General features: G+C 32.1%; 4 protein-coding genes across 4 annotated transcripts; 3 read left to right on the top strand and 1 right to left on the bottom strand.

Annotated features, from left to right (window-relative positions):
* Positions 1-2,166: 2,166 nt before the first annotated feature.
* On the top strand, positions 2,167-4,432 carry LOC141706991 (isocitrate lyase-like). Its single transcript, XM_074509925.1, has 3 exons — positions 2,167-2,320; positions 2,419-4,021; positions 4,104-4,432. Exons 1-3 carry the CDS (start codon positions 2,291-2,293, stop codon positions 4,196-4,198), a joined length of 1,728 nt encoding a protein of 575 aa, XP_074366026.1. The 5' UTR covers positions 2,167-2,290; the 3' UTR covers positions 4,199-4,432.
* Positions 4,433-4,823: 391 nt separating this feature from the next.
* LOC141705818 (uncharacterized) lies at positions 4,824-6,076 on the top strand. Its single transcript, XM_074508706.1, has one exon. The coding sequence runs from the start codon at positions 5,108-5,110 to the stop codon at positions 6,005-6,007; it is 900 nt and encodes a 299-aa protein (XP_074364807.1). The 5' UTR covers positions 4,824-5,107; the 3' UTR covers positions 6,008-6,076.
* Positions 6,077-6,984: 908 nt separating this feature from the next.
* LOC141706992 (uncharacterized) lies at positions 6,985-8,851 on the top strand. The gene has a single exon (XM_074509926.1). It carries the CDS (start codon positions 7,708-7,710, stop codon positions 8,605-8,607), a length of 900 nt encoding a protein of 299 aa, XP_074366027.1. The 5' UTR covers positions 6,985-7,707; the 3' UTR covers positions 8,608-8,851.
* A 4,747-nt stretch (positions 8,852-13,598) lies between these two features.
* On the bottom strand, positions 13,599-21,188 carry LOC141706993 (syntaxin-132-like). Its single transcript, XM_074509927.1, has 13 exons — positions 20,924-21,188; positions 20,100-20,210; positions 19,752-19,808; positions 17,078-17,126; positions 16,691-16,779; positions 16,549-16,622; positions 16,417-16,459; positions 16,257-16,317; positions 16,108-16,133; positions 15,950-16,027; positions 14,169-14,249; positions 13,996-14,061; positions 13,599-13,901 (listed from the first exon to the last, which is right to left on the bottom strand). Exons 1-13 carry the CDS (start codon positions 20,939-20,941, stop codon positions 13,737-13,739), a joined length of 918 nt encoding a protein of 305 aa, XP_074366028.1. The 5' UTR covers positions 20,942-21,188; the 3' UTR covers positions 13,599-13,736.
* Positions 21,189-24,224: the final 3,036 nt, after the last annotated feature.

The following is a 24,224-nucleotide window of genomic DNA, read 5'->3' on the forward strand; positions in this document are numbered from 1 at the left end:
ATAAAAAATGTATAAAATATCACTACACAAGTATCATTCACAAGTGTAAGAAATAAACATATGTTTATACAAATTTTGAAACTAGTGCTCTTTTAATGAACAAAAGTGCGTGTGAAAAATTTATTAAAACACATTCATTTGTTTTGTTGACAGTACAAAGGAGCATGAATATAACGTGTTTAGAAATATAAATGCACTGTAGATGTTTTTTCTGATTCTTTTTTTCTAAAATATAATTATAAATTTTAAAATAATGACATTATAAATTAAAAATTATTTTTGTCAAAAAAGATGTATCTTCACCTGGTATAAAAGGCCATTTTTACAAATTGTGATATTTTAACTATTTTTCTAAAATTGTTATAGAAAAGGTCAACACCCATTTAACATAATTTTCCATGCCAAGTTTTAAAATTAATTTAAAGCATTGATTTAAACATCATAAAATACAAAGTATATACATGAAGGCTAGAACGTATACATCAACCAAGTAACCCTGAACTTTTTTATTAAAATCACTGAAGTAATTTCTTATAAATGCATTTATTTACTTTATTTATTAAATTGAAAAATAATTAAATATATAAAAATTTAAAGTACAGCACACATGTGTCACATGTACTAAATAATTAGTTGATAACCTTTGCAACAGGAAATAACGCACATGCATTGTTTTTGTGAACAGGTACTCTATTGTTTGTTTATTTCCAGATTAGCAGCCTCTCCTCATTGAGTCCTAGCCCTGAGGAACCGAATGTGGATGATGTGTGCAAATTGCCAAGTGGACTGGGGATCTGTGTTTTTTTTAAATCTCATGTTGCATAATTATAAAGACATGTATCATAGATATAGTTTATAATCCTATAGGTTACTTTTTCATTCTAATAATTTTAGTTGTTATGTAACACCAAAAAGTCTAACAACTTCCAATAATCACCCTATACGGAGCAGGCTTAGTTATATCAATCAAATTATTAGGTGTACTGACGGTCTAATAATTAGTGATGATGTATAGTAAGTTCACAACTTTTATAATACTTTTATAAATTTACAACTTGTACATGTTTGAACTAATTTGTTAGTGAAATATACAAATTAATTAATAGTATTTATTGTTCGATTAAGATTGGGGAATAAAAATTACAAATCCCAAGCCTGTTTGGCTATATGGATAATAAACTTATCCTCATGTATCTTTCTTTTTGAAAATGAGTTACTTATTTTATTTTTAAAAAAGTTTGATTAAAAAATCCTAAGCTAAATAATAATATATTTTTTTGTAAAAACAAAATTTCTTTTATTAGAGAAATAAGTTAATATTATCTATAAGTGTTAATGCCAAATACAACATTAGTGTCCAAATATTTTCATAATTCATTTTGGGGTTTAAAAATATATATAGTAATCATCAACAAAGCTGAGAGAAAAAATATGACCAATTCATTTAAATTTAGAAATTAGTAAATGTATACATTTTATGGTTTGTGATTAAAATATAAAAATATATTTTAAATTTAAAGATAAACATAGGATCGCCATGTACATAAATTTTTCACTACATACATGACAAAAAATAAATATATTACCTACCGTTTATCATTTTAGCCTATGCACAAAATATTTACAATTCCAAATTTTATAAACACATAAACCAAGTTTATAAATAAGATCACTGTGCCGTTTAATCTAATTTTACCAAGGTGCAAACTAAATTCAACACATTAGATATAACTAATTTTTGCCCTCAAGACAAGAAGGCTCATCTAACCTCAAAAAAGTCTTAGAATCCTAGCTAATTCTGCAACTACCATTCAAAGTGATGGAGGTGCAGAAGAAACAAAGACCTCACAATTTTTTATTAATATTTGACATCTTCGGGTCCTTGTATATATATTTTTGCAATGAACCATAATGATAATAACTTGAACAATTTTATATATATTCGAACACGCAAAAAGAAATTAAAAAAACTTGTTATTGTAGGTAACGCATACTTGAAATAAGTTACAAGAAAACAGAAAATTAATGAGCTAAGAAACAAACGTCATATAATTCTCCGTGCCTTGTAAAAATGGCTACATGGCTAACTTTCGAGTTACTATTCGTCATAAGGTAAACGCAGTCAAAAAATTTGAGATAAAATTTATTGGGATTTGGATCTCGCTGATCATACTTGCTCTTATCTACTAGTGTCATCACAGGGCCTATAAAATGAGGGCACTCCTCATAATATTTTCATTCGACATTCATATTACATAATATTTACTAAAACATTATTAGAGTTCTAGCCATGTCTGCATCTTTCTCAAACCCTTCAATGGTACATTAAAATCTTTAGTTAATATTTAATGCATATAGGTGACATGATTATAGTTTTTGTTCTTGATACTAATTATTGTTACATGCATTTTATTACAGATCATGGAGGAAGAAGGAAGGTTTGAAGCAGAGGTAGCTGAAGTGCAAGCATGGTGGAACTCTGACAGATTCAAGCTCACTCGTCGTCCATACTCTGCCCGTGACATCGTCTCGCTTCGTGGCCACCTTAAACAAAGCTATGCATCTGATGAGCTAGCCAAGAAGCTATGGAGGACTCTTAAGACTCACCAGGCCAATGGCACAACATCAAGGACCTTTGGAGCACTTGACCCTGTCCAGGTCACTATGATGGCTAAGCATTTGGACACCATTTACGTCTCCGGTTGGCAATGTTCGTCGACTCATACCTCCACCAATGAGCCTGGTCCTGACCTGGCTGACTATCCTTATGATACTGTGCCTAATAAGGTGGAACACCTTTTTATGGCTCAGCAGTATCATGACAGGAAGCAAAGAGAGGCCCGGATGAGTATGAGCCGTGAAGAACGTGCTAAAACGCCTTTTATTGATTACTTGAAGCCTATTATTGCTGATGGTGATACAGGTTTTGGTGGCGCAACTGCTACTGTCAAGCTATGCAAACTTTTCGTGGAGCGTGGTGCTGCTGGTGTTCATATTGAAGATCAGTCCTCCGTGACTAAAAAATGTGGTCACATGGCTGGAAAAGTTCTTGTTGCAGTGAGTGAACATATAAACAGGCTTGTAGCAGCACGATTGCAATTCGATGTGATGGGGACTGAGACCGTTTTGGTGGCCAGGACTGATGCTGTTGCAGCTACTTTGATCCAGTCAAATATTGACACTAGGGATCATCAGTTTATTTTGGGTGTTACTAACCCGAACCTCAAGGGTAAAGGCTTGGCTGCACTCTTGGCAAATGCAATGGCTTCTGGGAAAACTGGGCCTGAGCTTCAAGCTATTGAGGATAAGTGGTTGGCAATGGCACATTTGAAGACCTTTTCGGAGTGTGTAGTTGATGCAATCAAGAATTTGAATGTTGGGGAGGCTGAGAAAGAGAGGAGATTGAATGAATGGATGAACTGTGCAAGTTATGACAAGTGTTTGTCAAATGAACAAGGCCGGGAAATTGCTGACAGATTGGGACTAGTCAATCTTTTCTGGGACTGGGATTTGCCTAGAACCAGAGAAGGTTTTTACAGGTTTCAAGGGTGTGTGAATGCAGCAATTGTTCGCGGTTGGGCTTTTGCACCTATCTGTGACATCATTTGGATGGAAACCTCAAGCCCCGACTTGGTTGAGTGCACGGAGTTTGCACATGGGTTGAAATCTGTCACACCTGAAACCATGTTGGCTTATAATCTGTCCCCTTCTTTTAACTGGGATGCATCGGGTATGAATGACCAGCAAATGATGGATTTCATTCCTAGAATTGCAAAGTTAGGCTATTGTTGGCAGTTCATAACACTTGCTGGTTTCCACGCGGACGCTTTAATTGTGGACACTTTTGCCAAAGACTTTGCAAAGAGGGGAATGCTGGCTTATGTTGAGAAAATACAAAGAGAGGAAAGAAACCATGGTGTTGACACCCTGGCTCATCAGAAATGGTCTGGTGCTAATTACTACGACAAGGTTCTAAGGACTGTGCAGGGAGGCATCACTTCCACTGCTGCCATGGGCAAAGGTAACTAACCTGACAATGTATTATTTGATTAAACATCTTTTCTAATAACATTAGTGATTAACCTGTGAAATTGCTATTGCAGGAGTAACAGAGGATCAGTTCGGAGCAACATGGACCAGGTCAGGGGCTACAAACATGGGCGGCAGCGCTGTGGTGATTGCAAAATCAAGAATGTAATCCACACTGCCTATCTAAGGATGATGGAAAAAGCAGCTTGAAAAAATTATTTAATGTTCTTTGAATCTGTAATAATGTATTTCAACAAGTAAACAATGGTTATTGTGTAGTTTTGGCATTTTTTTTTATGGTCCTCAAACTGCTGCAAGCAGGTTGTATTGTTACTACCACAGCTCTCCGAGGCCTTGTCAAAGAAAAATTTCATTCAGTTCATAAATCTTGTAATTTGGTTCATGTTCTTTCCTAAATTTATGAAAATTTTACACTCTTTCTTTGGGGATCATAACAAGTTTCATACTATCTTCACTGTTTCGCTTTCAATCAATCATCAACTCAAAGCAATGCCCCTCTGGACTGGTCTCTTTCTTTGTCAACATGTCCATAAAGATGTCAAATAATAATAATGAGGCTGCCTAAAATTTATTTGTATATGATAAGAGCGTTTACATACCAAAATAAAGTCCACAGTTTGGATGATAATGTGACTAATTATAGGCCCTCATAATGTGGAACCTTTGCCCCACAACCTCAAGCTTGAGATGTTTCCACCACATGTCTCCATGTTCCTCGTCTTTATAACTCAACAACAAATCTCTGTTAGATCATTTGTCCAATCTAATCTGCTTCTTTTATCTTGGATCATTAATTGTTAACCTTTCTGATACTGTGCTATTCAGGGTGCATGAAAAAGGTTATCGATCAACAGACAGTGTGGCCCTAGGACTATTAAAATTCCAGAAAAAGTGTCGGTGCAGGATAATTGCGTCCATTCTGGTTATTGCAATGGTCAATGATTACTTGCATGTACATTGCTTTTAGCAATGTAGGATGTAAGATGAATGTGTTGTATAGAAACGTAAATTATGGAAACGTTTTCGATGTATATAACGGATCGAGAAGAAATTTTTTATGATGGCGTCTTCCTCACCTGTTGCAGAAAAATTAACAGTTGATCCTGCAACAAATAAGAATGCACAGAGCAGTGTAACTTACATTTACCAGGCGCATATTGGAGGATGTTGGCGAAATATCACCATTTATTGGGCCAAGAACATGATGAACTATTCCTTAATCATGTATGTGGATAGTATGGAAAGTAATCATCATCACACTTGTAAAATTGAATTAAAGCCTTGGCATTTTTGGTCCAAGAAAGGGTATAAATCTTTTCATGTAGATGGTTACCAGTTGGACGCGTATTGGGATTTTCGGTCAGCTAGATTTTCCGGGAGTCCTGAGCCTTACACAGATTATTATGTTGCATTAGTTTCTGATGAAGAGGTGGTGTTATTATTAGGGGATTTAAAGAAAAAGGCGTATAAGAAGACTAGAGCAAGGCCTGCTTTACATGATGCATTTCTGTTTTACAAAAAAGAACATGTACTGGGGAAGAAGAGTTTTTCAACACGAGCATCATTTGATCAGAGTACTAAAGAACACAATATTGTCGTCGAGAGCTCGACACACGGGACTAAAGATCCTGAAATGTGGATTACTGTTGATGGGATTGTGCTTATCAACATCAAGAATTTGCAGTGGAAATTTAGGGGAAACGAGACCATCACAATAAATAAGCATCCAGTTCAAGTTTTTTGGGATGTCTATGGATGGTTATTTTGTGACCCGTGGTCTAGTCATGGATTCTTCATATTCAAGCCTTGTGCAACAGAACAGGAGAGCGACAAGGATGACAACAGTAGTGTTCATGGCAATGGCAGCGATTGCAGCCCTGAAAGCATTTATTATTCTACCACGGGGCATTTAAAAGAGAAATTTTGTCTATTTCTTTATGCTTGGAAGATTGAGTAGTGACAGGAATTATAGGTTCTATTGAATTGTGTAGTAACAGTTTCAGTATGCACAGATCTTGTTAGCAAATTGATCATGTTCTTCACTTACCCAAATTGTTGGAACATGTATGCTTGAGGGTACAGAGTGATTAGTGTCTGTTTGGCTTGCTATCATACTATGCATTTTCTTTCTCATGTTGAGTCTCAAGTCCACTAGCAGATGTTAACTCAAATTTAATGTTCTGAGAAATACTTTGCAGAGAGAGTGATCAGAGACACTGCAATCGAGATCCCAACAGCACTTCCGTAGGTGTCCTGATGTAAAAAAAATAGTAATTGTGAAAAGAAAATTTGCAATTCTAAGATAATAAACTTAACCTAGTTCAATCCAGCAGCACTCACATAAATATTCATAATCTTAATTTTTGGTGTTTTAGAACTACAATATAAAGTGAGCTCAAGTCTATATTATCATTTTGCTTCAAGAAGCTCTCTGGAAAATCCAGCCTAGACTTTGCATCCTCATATTTTTGTTTTTTTTTCCTGCAAGCTTTTTGCATTATGAGGACCAGGACCAGGATAATAGCTTATCCTGCATTTTCTGGATTTTTTTTCTTCAAGCTTTTCGCAATTGAAAATCAGTTCCCCACAGCACATGGTCACCAATCAACAGCATAAAAGGTCATTAAACACCAGACATCAACTATTAAAGTTATACATTATTCGGCAACACTACTCAAGTGTGTTGGTCCCGTTCTAAGTGACTCCATGCATGTTTGTTGAAATCAACACTGCTCAACCAGCCTGCCATTTTTACTACATAAGATGTGCTTATTATCATCCAAATACTCATTGCAGAAACACATATAAATTGCACTCTCCGTACATCTTGTTATAAGTATGGTCTCAATATTTTTCAAGTTCGTCGGATTCCTCTAACATATGCTGCAGATAGACTCCATATATGTTTCGAGTAATCCCTACACACAAGAACTATTTAAAGCACTAAATTTGTTAGCACTCAGTAATTTTTAGACTCTTTTATGTGGATTACAAGTTGTATACTATCTTCCCTGTTTTGCTTTTTATTAGTTATCAGAAACTCAACTCAGAGCAATGCCCCATTGGTCTATTTCTTTCTTAAACAAGCACTGTACAACTTGTCCAAAAAAAGTAATCAATATATGATGAAATTATAAGCCTGTCTGAATTGTATTATTGGATGATAATGTGTTCACAGCCTAATGAAAAAATAATTCGAAATTTGGATGATAATGTGACTAATTATAGGCCCTCATATTGTGGAATACTTTGCCCCACAACCTCTAGCTTGAGATATTTCCTCCGCAAACTTACTCTAATGTCTGAAATTCCATTGTCCAAATAATTCTGCAACAAATCTCTGTCAAATTATTATCCTAATCCAACTTGTTTCTTGTTTTTTGGATCATTAATTATTAATTTTCCTCGCGCTGTACCATCTTCTGGGAGAATAAAAAGCTTATTGATTCGACAGTAAGTGTAGCCTTCAGATTAATCTAGTTCCTGAGAAAGTTGTTTGTACAAGGTAAATGCACAGACTCTGGATTTTGTCTAGATGAACAATGCTGGTAGCAAGCTGTTTATTTTCTCATAATGTAAGATGAGCATGTTGTCTGGAAATGTAAATTTAGGAAACCTTTTCTATGTATATAACGGATCGAAAAGAATTTTGTTGCAATGGCATCTTCCTCACCTCTAGCACAATCGCCAACATCTGATCCTGCAACACATAAAAATGCACAGAGCAGTGTAACTTGCGTTTACCAGTCGCATATTGGAGGATGCTGGCGAAGTGTCACCGTTTTATGGACCAAGAACATGATGAACTATTCTTTAATATTGTCGGTTGATAGTATGGAAAATAATCAACATCAAACTTGCAAGATTGAATTAAAGCCTTGGCATTTTTGGTCGAGGAAAGGGTACAAATCTATTCACGTAGATGGTTACCAGTTGGACGCATATTGGGATTTTCGGGCAGCTAGATTTTCTGGAAGTCCTGAGCCTTGCACGGATTATTATGTTGCGTTAGTTTCTGATGAAGAGGTGGTTTTATTATTAGGGGATTTAAAGAAAAAGGCGTATAAGAAGACTAAATCAAGGCCTGCTTTACATGATGCATTTCTGTTTTACAAAAAAGAACATGTATTCGGAAAGAAGAGTTTTTCAACCAAGGCGTCATTTGATCATAGAACAAAAGAACACGATATCGTTGTTGAAAGCTCCACACATGGGCCTAAAGATCCTGAAATGTGGATTAGTGTTGACGGGATTGTGCTGATCAACATCAAGAACTTGCAATGGAAATTTAGGGGAAACGAGACCATCACAATAAATCAGCAGCCTATTCAAGTTTTCTGGGATGTGTATGGATGGCTATTTTGTGACCCGGGATCTAGTCATGGATTATTCATATTCAAGCCTTGTGTAACGGACACAGAGACTGATAAGGACAGCAACTGTAGCGTCCACGGGAATGGCAGTGATTGCAGCGGTGAAAGCATGTATTACTCTGCAGCCGGACATTCAAAAGAGACTCAATTATGCCTTTTTCTTTATGCTTGGAAGATTGAGTAGTTACAAGACTTGCATGTTCCAGCAGTTTACCAGGTTTATTTTTTCATGTTCTGTCCCTCTCCTCATTTTGTGTACAAAAACGAATTTGTTGGAACATGTTTGTTTAAGCAGATATTACCTTAAATTTGATGCTTCTAGATATATAGAATCCTAACACTTCGCGTATCTTGCTATGTAAAATGGAGGACTTGGCCATAGAGATGCTGCTATCTGAGATTCCATCACTGCGATCTTAGGTAGATGCCTGATCTTGAAAATAATAACAGTGAAATCAAAATTAAGAACAAGATAATAAACGACGATCAAATAAGATAATAGTAAGTGACGACTAAACAAGATAACAAACTTAAACTAGTTTAGTCAGTCGCTCACACATAATCTTAATATTTAGCATACCCTCTGGAAAATCGGGCAAAGGATGGCTTGCCCCTTGACCCTGCAGCCCCTCGCAGAATCCAGGCCGAGACTCTGCATCCTCAGACTTCCAATAACAATGCGCACAAAGAGACTCCATGTGCTCAGCAGTCATGAACTATCTAAAAATGTTAAAAAACACAAATCTTACCTCAAAAGGCATATGCACCTCAACCCAAAATGCATCAACCTTCACTATGTAGCACTGCATTAAAATCTGTTAAATGAAATATAAGGAAAAAAGAAACCCAACTCCATGATCGAACTCTGCAACTAACAATGTATTTATTACGTCATTACGTGGTGTAAGATCCTGTATTACATTAACTGACAATGGTCACTTCAGACAGTAGACATGCACAAAAAAATATAGATCCTACAAAGAATCAAGAAGTAGTTTGAAACAGACACTCCGATCTGCGATCAATCAACAGGAAAGCTGTAATGCAGTTGTTATAAACAATTCTGCTTATTGGAAACATGGACTAGATTTGTACCACTTGAAGTTTGTGTAATTGTTCAGAAATCTCATTTCTTCCATGGTTTCATTATGGAAAGTACGACGATGAGGGCGATGACGAGGAGGAGGATAATGCCTATCATCATACATTTTCTAGAATTCTTCTGCAAGCTCTTGGCAGTGTTAAGAGCATCAGTTCCCCATTGCACATGGTCTACAGCATTTGCCACCTACAACCAAGGTCAATAATAAACACATTTAAAAAAGGAAAAGGTAAATGCTAGGTACCAAATCAGTTCACAAATTGGATACATGTAAATGAATCCTATGTTTACACTAATAACACCAATTAAAATATTTGGTACCGCCACATCACCGTGACAAATCACTTTGTGACAATTTTTTGTATCTCTAACATTACACTTTAAAAAATGAATAGTGAGTATTGCTAGATATATAGAATCGTGTACAAAAAATTTATACTGATAATTGATATGAAATATTTAATTGAAATCGTTGATATAAATACATGGGCTATCTCACTCGTGTCATTATGTTTTGTACATTTTCATAAAAGAGAGTTAGAACTTAAAAAGGGTCCATGTCTTTCACGGTATATCTAAAGATTTGTCCAAAGGCCCACAGGCCCACAGTTTTAATCTGGCACTTTATTTTTCTTTTACAGGATAGATGCCATTGCAAATTTGCAATCATCTCTTTCTAGTTTGGCATGTTATTTGGCATAAAAATTGTGCTAAAATGTATGATACAGAATATAGTATACAGAAGCTGTAATTTATGTTGACTCATTGATTTTTTTTAATTTTTTATTATCAGTTAAGATAGCAAAAGTTTGGTTCGATCAGGAAGGCGATTGAGAGAAAGAAAGAGGTGAGTCATAAGTCATAACCATTTCTCCTACTTGCTTTTAGTTAGAAGAATATAAACAATACTTAATATATTTTTTTGTAAATAAATTATTTTACAATCATATAATCATGACTTATAATCATTTTTTATTTTTAGTTTTAATTAGAAGGTTGGTAAATAATTATATACATTTTTGAAAATGCACTTTATGTATTTATATTAGTACACTAATAAATTGAATCCTAAATAGCTATACAAGAACGGAAACATTAAATTAATTCAATCCACTCTATCTATTATATTTTGTAGAATAAACATGTTACTATCCATTTACAACCAATTAATACACAATCAAATTGGGGGTTTCCCCCATATTAAAAAAAGTGCATGAAAAAATAAATGAAATAAAGAGAGAAGGTGAATAACGTGACCAAGATGACTTTGTAACACTTTGAATCTTTATAACTGAGAAATGAATGAGTGCATGAATTTTCCTTTCTGTCTTTTCATTTTTTCATAAAGTAAATGATAAATAATATATTCTTTATGGTTATTATTTTTTCACCAACTGCTTCTAATTTTCCTCCAAATCAAGAAACAAACAATAATAATCGAGAAAAGTATCCCTAATAATTTAAATCTAAAAATTATAACATTACCAAAACAACTTGAATATAAATCGGTCTAAAAAAATTCAAAAATATATAAAAAACAATGAGCATGTTCCCAAGGATAAATCAAAAGATCCATTATTTTGTTAAAAAAAAATCCTCAATCAAAGAGCTATGTCACTTATATATGCTACTCTAAATTATCTTAAATAACAAATATCTAATATATAAGTGGGTAAAAAATGTTCTAATTTCATAAAATATATTTATTCCTAATACTTTATTTCAAATATACACTTAATTAATATTTAGGAATTTTTTTCATCTATATTAAAATTAGTAATGGCCCCGTGAATTATGATGATAAGAAATTTTGTAATCATCTTCCTCTCATCTAAAATATTTTGAAAAGAGATTTATAAATTTAATTAATTGACAAAAATTAATTTTAGGAAAATAAATAGTCCGAAGGGTTATAGAGTATTTATAATTAAATATAGGCTAAAAATCACAAAATGCCCTACCTGTTAGCACCCCATTAGTTTAGTTCAAACCAAAGATTTATAGAGCAAAAGCTAATAAAATAGCATTAATAATCATCAACATACAACAAATAAATTAAAATTAAATAAAAAAGGACGATGGGTTATATTAAAATTTAGAAATGTTAAAATTTATTGTTTTTGAAAATTTGAAAATATATAAATAATTTAAAAAAAATAAATGAAAAATAGATGGATAATTAGGATGAGTGGGAGGAAGTTACATAACTAGATACAGGATGCATCAAGTAAAGCCCATGTAGTCCTTCCTTCTAATTACTTGGGTTTTGGGTTTGGTAATAGGTGTTAAAAAAATTCGAAAAATTCGATATTCGTCCGAAAAATTCGTATTTATATTTAAAATAAAGCGGATATTATCCGTATTCGAATTCGACGATTGTGGATACGGATACGATATATCCATACGCGATAATATCCGAATCCGAATTCGAATAAATATATTTTATATTTAAATATTTATATAATTTAAATAATTTAAAAATATATTATATTATATTTATAATGTGATTATGTGTGTGTATATACATGTGTAATATATATATATATATATATAAAATTATGTTTATACAAATTTTATAGACATATAGAAAAAAATCATTTGAGTTAAACAATTAAAAGATAACGATTATATTGAATAAATTAATAAAATTAATTTTTTTAAAAATTAAAATATTATTAAATCACTTTATCTCTTATTTTAATTTTTAATTTTTACTATATTTTTTTCCTTTTTTTCAATATTTTTTAATTTTTAATATAAAATAAAAAATCTGATTGAAAATCGGATTCGGATCCGGATATTATCCGTATCCGGATACTATCCGTCGGATCCAGATTCAGATATTATTCTTTAAATATTTCCGGATTCGGATACGGATATATATTTTCGGATTCGGATACAAATATTAGCAGATCTGTATCGAAATAATCAGTTTAACAGCCCTAATTGGTGTTCTGTGCTCTTAAAAAAGATACATAGAATTTAGAACAATCCAAAAATATGCATATTCTTTTTGCTAAACAAAAAAAGATAATATTGAGAGACAAAAATAAAATTTAATGACTTCTCACACATACTCTATTGGATTATTCTTTTTGTAAAAATTGTTTTATTTGCTAAAAGTGTTCAAAAAATTTTAATACTATTTGATTTCTTAATATACGACAAACATATTAGATAAAATATAATTTAAGAATATTTTTTTGATAAAATATACATATATATTTCAATATAAATTTGAAAAAAATACCACTAAAACACAAAAAAAAAAAATTAGATATGATATTAAAATATTAAAAGTTATAAAATCTTATATCCAATTTAATATTAATAAATAGAATATAATATGTTAAAAATGTAAATAACTATAACTTTACAAAGAAAAAAAGGAAGTAAATAGTAGCAACTCCTTCCTTTAAGCGTACTGAATTGTTCAATTTATGCTTTAAAAAAAAGAGACCTTGAATGATAGCTAATATATTAAATTGTTTAGGCAAGAAAATAACTATAGAATAGTCCTACTACAATGTAATTAATATAATTCTAAATTTCCTGACAAAATATATAATTTTACATTTAATATACAAGGGTCAAATTTGATAATATAATAGTCAAGTTTGATAATGTAAAAAACATTTAAGCTTGACTTTTTGGGCCAACTTTAACACAAGTACAATGCAAAATAAAATCAAAATAAGAATGATAACTTGCATATATATAAGCTACATTAAAGAAAACAAAACAGTATACATATCTAACACAAGCTCTAAAAACCTCAGGCTCTACTTCCCTGTTGAATAGAGTAATACAGTAAACAATGAAAATATCCCATATACATTTGGGTTTATTATAACATCACTTGTCTATACTTCTATATAGCTAAGCCGACAAATATATCAAAAACCTAGTGAGATTTGTAGTAACAATATACTTTTATGAAACTCAATAATATCAACATCAATGTACCCAGACCTCAGTTTTCAGACTAGAACACAAAAAAAAAACCAAAATAATCAAACTTTACACACGAAAAAAAAATCAAAAAAAAAATCTATAATCCAGTATATCCAATATATCACTAAAAATGCAATGAAAATGCAGAGGGGGAGACTTTAAGACATGCCATATATCCAATAGTAAACTATATCCCGCCCCACTATAAGTCTAGCACACACGTAAACCGAGAAACTTAAGGAGGGAGGAGCAAAGACTCAAGAGTTCTTCCAAGGTTTGAGCACTCCAACAACTATAATTGTGATTATTATTAAAAGAATGATTATGGCAATGCACATCCATTTTCGAGAGTTCTTCTGAAGTTTCTTTGCTTTCTGAAGTGCAGTTGTCCCTGATTGGACATGGTCGACTGCATTCGAGACCTGAACAAGATTCCCATTAACGCACAACCCAAAGAAAGGTATGCTGCGCTGCTAAAATTAGGTTATACATAGAAACAATTTAAGTAAAACAAACCTGGCTCTCGATGTTATCTAACAGATCTCCTTGAGCCTCAACGAGGACAGCCATATCAAGGTAAATCTGCCATATCAAGGTAAAATTTTAATCAAGCGGATTGGCCGAGAAATATCGTTATATATTACTTCAGCTACCATTAGACATGATATATTACTAGATTCAAATAGTACCTGATGCAGGTCAAGAAGCTTTTTCTCGATTTCCCTCACAGCATCATGTCTCTCCTGGATTTCTTCTAATGTATTTAGAACCTGTGACAACAGTCCCCAACATATAAGTTACTATTCAAACAAATATATGTTAATATGTTTTATATGCGGGGCCAATAGGTTATATAATAAGCGTATTGTTATCGGACTTGGTCCATTAGCTAATATAATTATGATTTCTATTTTAACTACGTATCCAAGCAACTAAAAGGTAACGGATATAACTTACCGGACAAAGAGCTAACTCAAAAGCTAGAACTCAGATCACTAAACCATCAAGAGGTTGTTTACTTGCTTACTCTAACGAGTAAGGGCTAAGAAACATGATTTAAATAACGAAAAATCCAAAATTTAAATAGAGTATCTAGAATGACTGGAAAAGTAGAAACAAGACCAGATATAATTTGATCATTATGAGCAAATCCAAAATCTTTGTAGACAAAGCCAATCATTAGTTCCCAACCATGGGGCGAATGGAATCCGATACATAAATCTGTTAATAAAAGAATAGAAAAAGCCTTTATTGTGTCACTTAAGTTATATAGGAATTCCTGAGCCCAAGAGTTAAGAATAACAAGTTCTTTATTACCCAAAATTGAATAACCACTTAGAATAAAGAAACATAATATATTTGTCGAGAAGTGCAAATCCGTATGGATATGATCCTCATTGTGTATCTTGATTAATTGGAGCGTTTCTTTGTGGATTCCTATACGAAGGTTTAGTAGATGTGTTTCCGAGTATTCCTTGATCATTTCCTCCAAAAGAAGGATTTCCTCCAATTCTATGAATTTTTCTATAATATTTTTTTCTTGAATATCATTCAAAAAAAATTCAGATTTTTTTCGTATAAATGAAAATGAAGTTCTTTCCTTTTATTCTTTCTATAGTGGAGATAGTAGCACGTAATTACAGACATATTATTAAAGTGGTAAGAACAGGTTTCGTTCTAGTGCCCGAAAAGAAGATTCCAAAGCTTTTCCGTAACAGAACCGTATTCCGAATTCAGTGGTTTCAATAAATTCCCTACAGTAGTTGGTTTTGGACGAGATTTAGAACCGTTCTCAATAGTTTGTGTAGCCATAAATCCTATTGTAGATTTATCATTGTTCTTGTTTTTTATTCAATAAATCGTTGTTTTTGAGAGCTGTCCTGCATCAAAGTTCATAAACATCTTAATGTATAAATATTTCATCCACGTGCATTAAAAATACTCGAATGAAATAATTGACCCATTGACCCTTGTAACACAAGATTACTCTACATTCTTAAAACCGTGATTTAATATAGATTTAAATCATCCTAGCTTGAAGAACACATTACTTTATAAGTTTATATTTAGTATTTACCATACGACCTAAACAGCTAAACCATTATACAACGATATACTTTCTACAGGTTTGAGACCAGCTGTGTCCAAACGTTCAAAGTGAGGTCCTAAATCCACTCTACATTATCCCAGCACTCAGCCTATCAAAAGTTAATACAATTGACTTTGCAGTGTCAGCGCCTCAACGGCAAGACATGCACAAGGATAGCGAGATAACTCTGTAGTCTATGGGCGCTCACTGAATTTATAAAATTATTGGATACACGATAAAGACAATTGTCAAAGATGTAGGCATATGAATTCAAACAAACATGCCATTAATTCATTATCTTAAATTCTACAACAACCCTGTACAGTACAAGACAAACAAGATTATGAACTTCACAATTTGGATAGTGAACAAGCATAGTACCTGTCCTCGTCCCATTTCTTGCATAGCATTCTGGAAAATTTGTTCACTATTTCCAGTTTCTATAAGGTTGCTAATTGTCTGAATAACCATGAACAGTGTCTAATTAGTTTACACTTATAAAGTCGAATCAATTATTTTTTTATTTTATTTGAACTAACCTCTTCATCAGGTCTGGTCCCGGTAACTTCAAAATAATGAAACCGAACAAAGAGTGTCAGAAATATGGTGACAATTTGATGGAATCATAGCAGCAGTAAGCCTAATAATGATTATAGATTCTGCTTGACAGCAATCGAAGTAATCAAACCTGTTATCACTCTTCTCTCCACGACCTCACGATATTCATCATCAATCCTTTGTCTCAATGTCTGACAATATAAGCATTGTTATTCATATGATACAGTAACTACTGATAGAAACACAGGGATGCAGTTAATATCTAAATGATTAGGCAAGTATAAGTATACCTGAAACTCTATCATAATATCTCTGAACTTCTTGGTCAACGCACTGAAAATTAGATAAAAAGCTGCAACTGAGGCCATAGTACTGACACAAAACAAACTGAAATGAGATTCATAACTGAATTAGTAGCATACTTTGTCATGGTTGTCCTCGATCTGTCAACTCCTGTACCCTTGCCGCAACCAGGCTTTTGCCGATTGGCCAAGTTCTGAAAAGCAAAACATTTCAATAAAACTCTCCTAAACTATGAGCAAGAAACATTTGAATAGCGCGTACCTCCTTATTTAATGCTTCTATTTTTGCTTTTACATTGCGCGCAATTTTTCCAACTTCATCGACATCTTTTTCCATTCGCTTCCTGATTCCTGGGGTCAACATAATACAGTTGATGTTAGCTACAGATGGTGGACCATCATGAACAGATGCTTCATAGCTCGATGAACAACTAATAATTTCAAAAGCTTTAGCATACCAAATTGTGATGCCAATGTGCTAAATTAAATTTTATAGTGATTTTTAAAAAAACATTCAACATTGAGGCTAAAAGCATGTAAATTCAACTTCCGATTATCACAATCAGAATCCATTTGCTAATAGCAACATGGACATTTCACATTATAATTCTTTCTGCCTTCAACTTGAAGATTAGTTAAGGAATTTCACCTTTCATGGAAGATGCTTTCGTGACAGATTTTGACTCCTCATTTGCATCCTAAAAAATTGAGATTGTAGACACAAGTGCACATATGAGAACAGTAAATTTTGAGAACAGAAAATTAAATTGTGTTTCTACTACAATCTTTCTGTAGCCTTACAAATACTTAAACTAATTATTAACGGCAATTTAACTTGCAAAAGCACTCTCTACATCTCCTTATATTCATGAACCGGTTATATCCCACTTCTCTACAAATCAAGAAACTATACAGACAAGAAGCAGATGCTAACAAGGTGAACTGGAGTCTTCTCTCAACAGGCTATGCTACTCAAAATATTCAGTTTTGGCCTTCGTACCACGCCAGACTGGACACTTGAATACGACATGACACTTACTCAGTGCTAGATCCTTTGACCACTGAAATTTAGACCATTTGACTAACCAAAGACCCACACATGAGATAAATTTAGGTGTCAAACGATCCAACACATTTTTTATGTTCATAGATAAAATAGAAGTCCAATATAGCTCAAGGAAAAAAACCTTTGTAATTTGCAAACCCCTTAACAAATCATACTTAAACATCGTCAGAAATTAGGATTTCATATAAAGTCAATTATTTTTTTAATAAACTATGTTGTGTCCAAAAATAGGACAAGACCCACCCGTTTTCAAAATTCTAAGTTTGATACTCGGATATGTGTCATGTCAGACACTTTCTACTTTCCGAGCAGGGTCATTTTTATGTAAAACTACAAGAAGAATCTGATATAAGCACCTAAGTAATGGGCGTTGGGGAATACAATAGCCTTGATGAAAAGTATTTGTATCCGTCATTTTTTTTAATTTAAAGTGTGTGTTCTAAAACAATTATCTCAATCCACAGGCTACTTCCACTACGAGTGGCACAAAGTATTTCATCAGGTAAAGATGCAGAGTCAGCCTCAAAGATATCAACCTCTTTCATTGAGGGTTTGCCAAAACAATTGTGAAGCATTTGAACCAACGCATACTAGTAATCATAGTGACACATCTTATTCTTTCGGACCAGAAATTCTATCTACTGATAATGTTTCAAGTAGCCTAAAAAATGCCCCACATAAGGATTTGTTTGAGAGTGAAACGATAAACATTTACATAAGTTTGTTTAAATATAAAAGTCCTGCAAAATCAGCTCTTTGCTTAAATGTATTAGCTGGCATCAGGAGTTTATATTGCCTACTAAAATTTAATGGCTGACGTACTATTTCAACCCTTCACCCTTTAATATATGCACCATATCAATAATTATATATTCACTAGCAGATAAAAACTGTGAGACAACTCTATACGAGTCAATGAATTCTGATAACAACAGTTGCTAGGTTTAAGAGACAAACGTGACTGAAAAGTACACACCAAGACAGAGGCAGCCATGGACAAAGAGAACTTAATATGATACACATTTTTTACTTGGAGTATTAAGACTAGTAATAGCATAAGACTTCTTTATCAATTCCGGAAAAAAGATTAAAATAAAATCTCAGCATGTAACTGGAGGTATAACACTATTTAGGTGCTAGACAAACTGACAGAACTACTTGCATCAATTGAGCAACCTAAACAAAAAAAGTTTTAAATTTGAAGATCAAGCTCTCAAGTCACAGAAGTGAACGAAAAAAATCTTTGGTACTTTCGCCCACTAAAGGCATGAAATGAACTGAAGCCATGTACTCGTGATGTGCATATATTGAATCAGGAGAGATGACCATATAATCTATATATTTAACTCATGGATAGAAAAAAAAAGTTACAGAAACAGTAGGATTCAGTTTTTTAAGTTCCACTTCATATTGTAAAAACAAAAAATCACCCCACAGAGTTCTAGAACATTTAAAAAAGCTTCAACAAATAAAAACTTCTGAAGTATAGCAGAACGAGACCTTTAAACTTACATAGAAGACCTTTCTAGGCTCTAGGCTCAGGTTTATGCAACATACAAAGGGCTCTAGATTGTTCTAGCTTTTTCTATATTCATCTGCTTATTTTCAACGATGCTTGTGCTTTTATGTATTTTCCGGGAAGCTGCTCTTTCAGCTTTCAAAATCAAAAGTTCTTTAACTGGATTTAGCAATGCTATTAAAATTTATCATGACAAAATGCTAGATATCCCATCTTCTTGATTTCCTGACAATGAGTCCTCCACTAACACTTTTAGAACAAGTGCAATGCATAACTCTAATCGGTGCTATAGCTATGTTATAAATCAGAGTTACGAACTCATTAATCCGAGGAATAGTTTTAGTTGAACACGAAATAGTACATATGGATAACTGATTATAGATATAGAACCAAAAATAGCTATAGCTATCCTTGTGTCCGTTGCCACATTATAAACTTATGGGGAAAAAAGAAGAGGAAGGAAGCACATGAGGCATGAGCTCATTAGCATTGGACTTGATTTTACATACTAATATCAGTCACATTCATCCATTCAACCCCCGCCCCGCACGGGCATAATATTTTAAATTTTCAACATTCTGGATTGTCAAACGAGTTTTCAATAGTGATTCTCCAAGAGCATGGTGTATATCTATATCCGTCATAACATTCCTCACAAATATAATTCATCATTCATATGTCGCGTCCCTTGTCAAAATTTCTTACAACAAAAGGGAACAATCTAAGAAATGCAGATACCTTTAATTTTTGAAGTAATCCAGCAACCTTATCTACTAGCTTATCCACCTCTTGTATCTGCGACAAAGGAAAAGACCAATATACATTAAAGAAGCACGACAACAAGTATTTAAATTCATTGAAACAAGGCACAAAATCGTACTTTTAAGTTTTCCGATGCAAGAACTAAAAAGTTTGCACAGGATCCCAAATCCCTAATCTATGAATGCACTTGTCAATTTTTCATGTTTCTAGATGTTCCTCAATCCCCACAAACCCCCACCAACACCTTTGTGCAACATAGTTACTTTATAGTACTTAAATGTATATTTATAAGTACAAACAGTTCATACAATTTTAACAAAATACCTGTTTGTTAAATGCTTCCATTCCCATATCTGAGCTACTTTCTGGAAGCCGATTGCCCATCTCAATATCAGCTTCTCTGGGAGGATTACTCCTGGAATCGCTGACAAAATCCTAAAAAAACACAAATTACATTAAGTCATAAATTTGAACAATTTCTAGCTAAATATAAGCTACAAAATACAAAAAATAGTAGTAGAATCGGCAATGTCCAACATGACCCAAAACTTGACTCAATTTTTACCAACACAATATCTTAACAACCCCACTCAATTTTAACCCAAATATGACTCGTGGTAACTATTTTTCCACAACACAACCAAGACAAAAGGCGTGTATAAAATTTCATTCATCTAAGCTTTATATATTTTAGTTTTTATCAAATTCCAGCAAATTACAAAACAACACATTATCGCGTTTACAAACATGAATTGCTCAAACCCCACACTACTAAACAAAATCAAACACAAAAACGACCAGAAAAAAACATCTTTACTTTCTTCAATTTAGTTACACACACAAAAGGTGTACAACAAAAACCCCATATCTGCAATCTGCTACAATCTGTTTCAGATCTCAAAGCAATCAAACTAACCTTCCACACACACACACCAACCTAAATCACTACTAACCAATTATTTCCTTAAAAAGATCAAAACTTTACTAATTTCTTACAATCACTACCACTCAAACAACAATCATCAGCATTATAAATTGAATTTCAAGCTTAAAAACACAATCTTTAACTTAAAAAACAACAAATACAAGAATCAACTTAAATCTATAGATACAATAACCAAAAGGGGTGCTTAGAGATTGAAACTTACAGACAAAAGGTCGTTCATCTTGATCAACAACCACCTGTAGAGAGAGAAAGAGTGTAGGGAGAGAATAAAAAGTCTTAAAGAAACAAGAAACAGATAATGGGGTCCTCTATTATTGAAACTTCATTACAGCCTACTAACAGTTGTTTTACTTTTGTTTGTAGGTGTGTTTAATCTGCCGTGTTTGGCCGGCGATATTAACGGAGATGTAAACGAGGAAACACAATTGTTAAAAATAATGAATGACACAATGCGTTTCTTACCAAACATGGGATTAGAAAGCCGTATATACTATGGGCCTCTTTGGCTGCACAGAATAAAGGGTTTATTTATTTCAGATTTTAAATTTTATTTAATTATTTATTTCAGATTTTAAATTTTATTTAATAATTCATGGATTTTAAAAGATTTTTGTTTATTTTAATTTTTCATGAATTTTGATGGACTTGATCTAAAATCTTGTAGGGGGGTGTATTCATTTCAGATTTTAAACGATTGTTAATAATCTATAGATTTTAAAAGATTTTCGTTGATTTTAATTTTTCGTGGATTTTGATAGAGTTGATCCAAAATCTTGTAGAGTCTTGTGGATTTTATGAAGTTTTTTAGAAATCCATCAAAATCTCATGTATTTTGAATAGATTTCAAGATACTAAAAATGTACTAGCAAATCCATCAAAATCCACAACCTTTTTAAATAAAAGAAAATCCATGAACTTTTGAATACCATCAGATTTTGATGGACTTTTTAAAATCTCAATTGAATACCTCCAAATTTTGATTGATTTTTTAAAATCCAAATTGAATACACTAAGATTTTAAAAGACTTTTTCCAATCCTTGTTGAATACCTTCAGATTTTAAAGGATTATTTAAAATCTAAATTGAATACCCCATGATTTCTAAAATCCATAAAAATCCTTCAAAATTCCAATTGAATACACCCCCCGTAGAGTCTTACAGATTTTGTAGTTTTTTAGAAATTCATCAAAAGTATTTTGAAGAGATTTCAAGATATTAATAATATATTAGCAAATCCATCAAAATCCACAACTTTTTTAAATAAAAGAAAATCCACGGACTTTTGAATACCATCAGATTTTGATAGATTTTTTAAAATTCAAATTGAATACCACCAAATTTTGATTGACTTTTTAATATCTAAATCGGATACACTCAGATTTTATAAGACTTTTTCCAATCCTTGTTGAATACCTTCAGATTTTAAAGGATTATTTAAAAATCCAAATTGAATACCCCGTGATTTCTAAAATCTATAAAAATCTTTCAAAATCCCAATTCAATACATGAAGTTACTTATTTGCTTATAAGGTCGTAACTCGTAAGTACTTAATGACGAGTGTTTGCCGACCCAGCTTATAAGTCGAATTTATAACTTATAAGCTGATAAGTTTACGACGTACTTTTTCTCAACTTTTTTTTATTTTTCGTCTTTTTATTAACTTTTGTTTTAAAATTTATGTTTTTATATGTCTTTCTAATTTAAAATTTACGAATTAGGATAATTATATTTAAAATTTATTTATTTTAGCTCAGTTAAGTAAAAAAAATCTGACATTTAACCAAACACTTATTTAACTTATAAGTATCCATCTACTTATCACTTATAAGTCTCTTATTCATTTTAAGTCACAAGTTATTTGTTTTAAGATTTTCCAAACGGGCACTATAAATTTTCGTATTTTTTGGGTGAAGTGATTGGAAATCGGGCCGGGTACCGCAGAATTCAAATTCAATTTCGAGAGTTTTATTCATATGTGAATCCGACTCGAATCTTCAAAATATCTGAAAATGAATATCGAAACCTGATTCATCAGATTTTGAATCGGTCAAAACCAAATTTTTTTTGGATAAAAGAATATTCATACCCAAAATCCAAAAATTTGTTTAACTACTAATACTGTATGTGATTGGTATCGAAGACGCGACTTACAAAAGAAATTTTTTAACGTGGCATATTTAATCATTTCACCACAATATTAATTGTGTTTATATAAGTCTAATGTTCTAAAAATCAACTCAATTAAAACTCAATTAGCTAGATTTATACCTTTTATAACTTGAAGATTATTTGTTCGTTTTGTCACTCATTTAAATTATACTATAATTAAATTTATTTGAATGTATTATTAGTTAGTTTTGAACATAAATATAAAAATATATATGTTTTAAAAATTATATAATAATATGTGCATTGTATAATGTATAGTATATATAAAATAATATATATATATATATATTATAATATAGGGTTAAATGTACTTTGCAGCCTACCATTTTGTTTCAAAAATAAATTTGTACCAGAATTTTGGGAAATTTAGTTTGCACCCCTACACTTCAATTTTGGGATTCATTATGCACCCATTTCCAGAATTTTGTTGAATTGAGTAGGGGTAAAAACTTCAGCAATATACTTAATCAAAATAAAATTTATCTTGTTCAAATAATATTAAAAATTGTATATTTTTTTATATCAACTATAAAATTAAAAAAAATAATTTTCAAATAACACTATTAATTTTAAATTCGATTTTCATTTTTATAATATCAATTTCAAAATTTTATTACTCTACTTAATTAAAATTAATTATATAATCAAAACTAGTTGTTAAAATTATTTTTTGTAGAATTACAAAATATTAACATTAATAATATAAAATATAAATCAAAACTGAAATTACTATTATCATTTAAAAAATAAAAACTTACAATTTGTATCAAAATTCAATTTTTAACATTATTTAAAAGATATAAAATTTAATTTACTTAATATTATTGCTAATTTTTTGATTTTACCCTTGTTCAATTTAGTGAAATTATAAAAGAGGGTGCATAACGATTGCTTAAATATTAGTTAAAGGGTGCAATCTGATTTTCCTGATACATATTTGTTTTTTCATCAAACTTGGGGAGTGTAAAGTGCAGTTAACTCTATAATATATTATAATGTGTAATATATGTAATTATAATATTATATATATATATTCAAGTTTTTTTTTCAGATTTGGGGTTTGGATCGGGGTTGGATCGAGTTTCGGATTTCGTATCAAGTTTGAGATCGATATACCTATAATTCAAATCCAAATTCAAAAAGTTTCGGATTTAAAAATTAAATCCATATCCACACCCAAATCCAAAAAATTGGGTTCGATAAATCCAAAATATCAGGTTCCGGATCAGATATTTGTCTGATCGGATTATTTTGCCATCACCATCAACATCTTTAAATCGAAACGGTTCCAGGTTTGTATTTGTATATCAATTGATTGATATTAATTCAAAAC

Source organism: Apium graveolens, chromosome 2 (genome assembly GCF_009905375.1).
Source record: "Apium graveolens cultivar Ventura chromosome 2, ASM990537v1, whole genome shotgun sequence".
NCBI classification, from domain to species: domain Eukaryota; kingdom Viridiplantae; phylum Streptophyta; class Magnoliopsida; order Apiales; family Apiaceae; genus Apium; species Apium graveolens.

Bases quoted from the DNA above. Each gene is read 5' to 3' on its own strand.
- LOC141706993 (XM_074509927.1), bottom strand. The intron at 16,623-16,690 runs GTACGCGCTATT...TTTGCTTTTCAG, and splicing joins TAGAAGCATTAAATAAGGAG to AACTTGGCCAATCGGCAAAA. The intron at 14,250-15,949 runs GTACTATGCTTG...CTGTTGTCACAG, and splicing joins AAGAAATGGGACGAGGACAG to GTTCTAAATACATTAGAAGA.
- LOC141705818 (XM_074508706.1), top strand. From the start codon at position 5,108: ATGATGGCGTCTTCCTCACCTGTTGCAGAAAAATTAACAGTTGATCCT.
- LOC141706992 (XM_074509926.1), top strand. From the start codon at position 7,708: ATGGCATCTTCCTCACCTCTAGCACAATCGCCAACATCTGATCCTGCA.
- LOC141706991 (XM_074509925.1), top strand. From the start codon at position 2,291: ATGTCTGCATCTTTCTCAAACCCTTCAATG. The intron at 2,321-2,418 runs GTACATTAAAAT...ATTTTATTACAG, and splicing joins CTTTCTCAAACCCTTCAATG to ATCATGGAGGAAGAAGGAAG. The intron at 4,022-4,103 runs GTAACTAACCTG...TTGCTATTGCAG, and splicing joins CACTGCTGCCATGGGCAAAG to GAGTAACAGAGGATCAGTTC.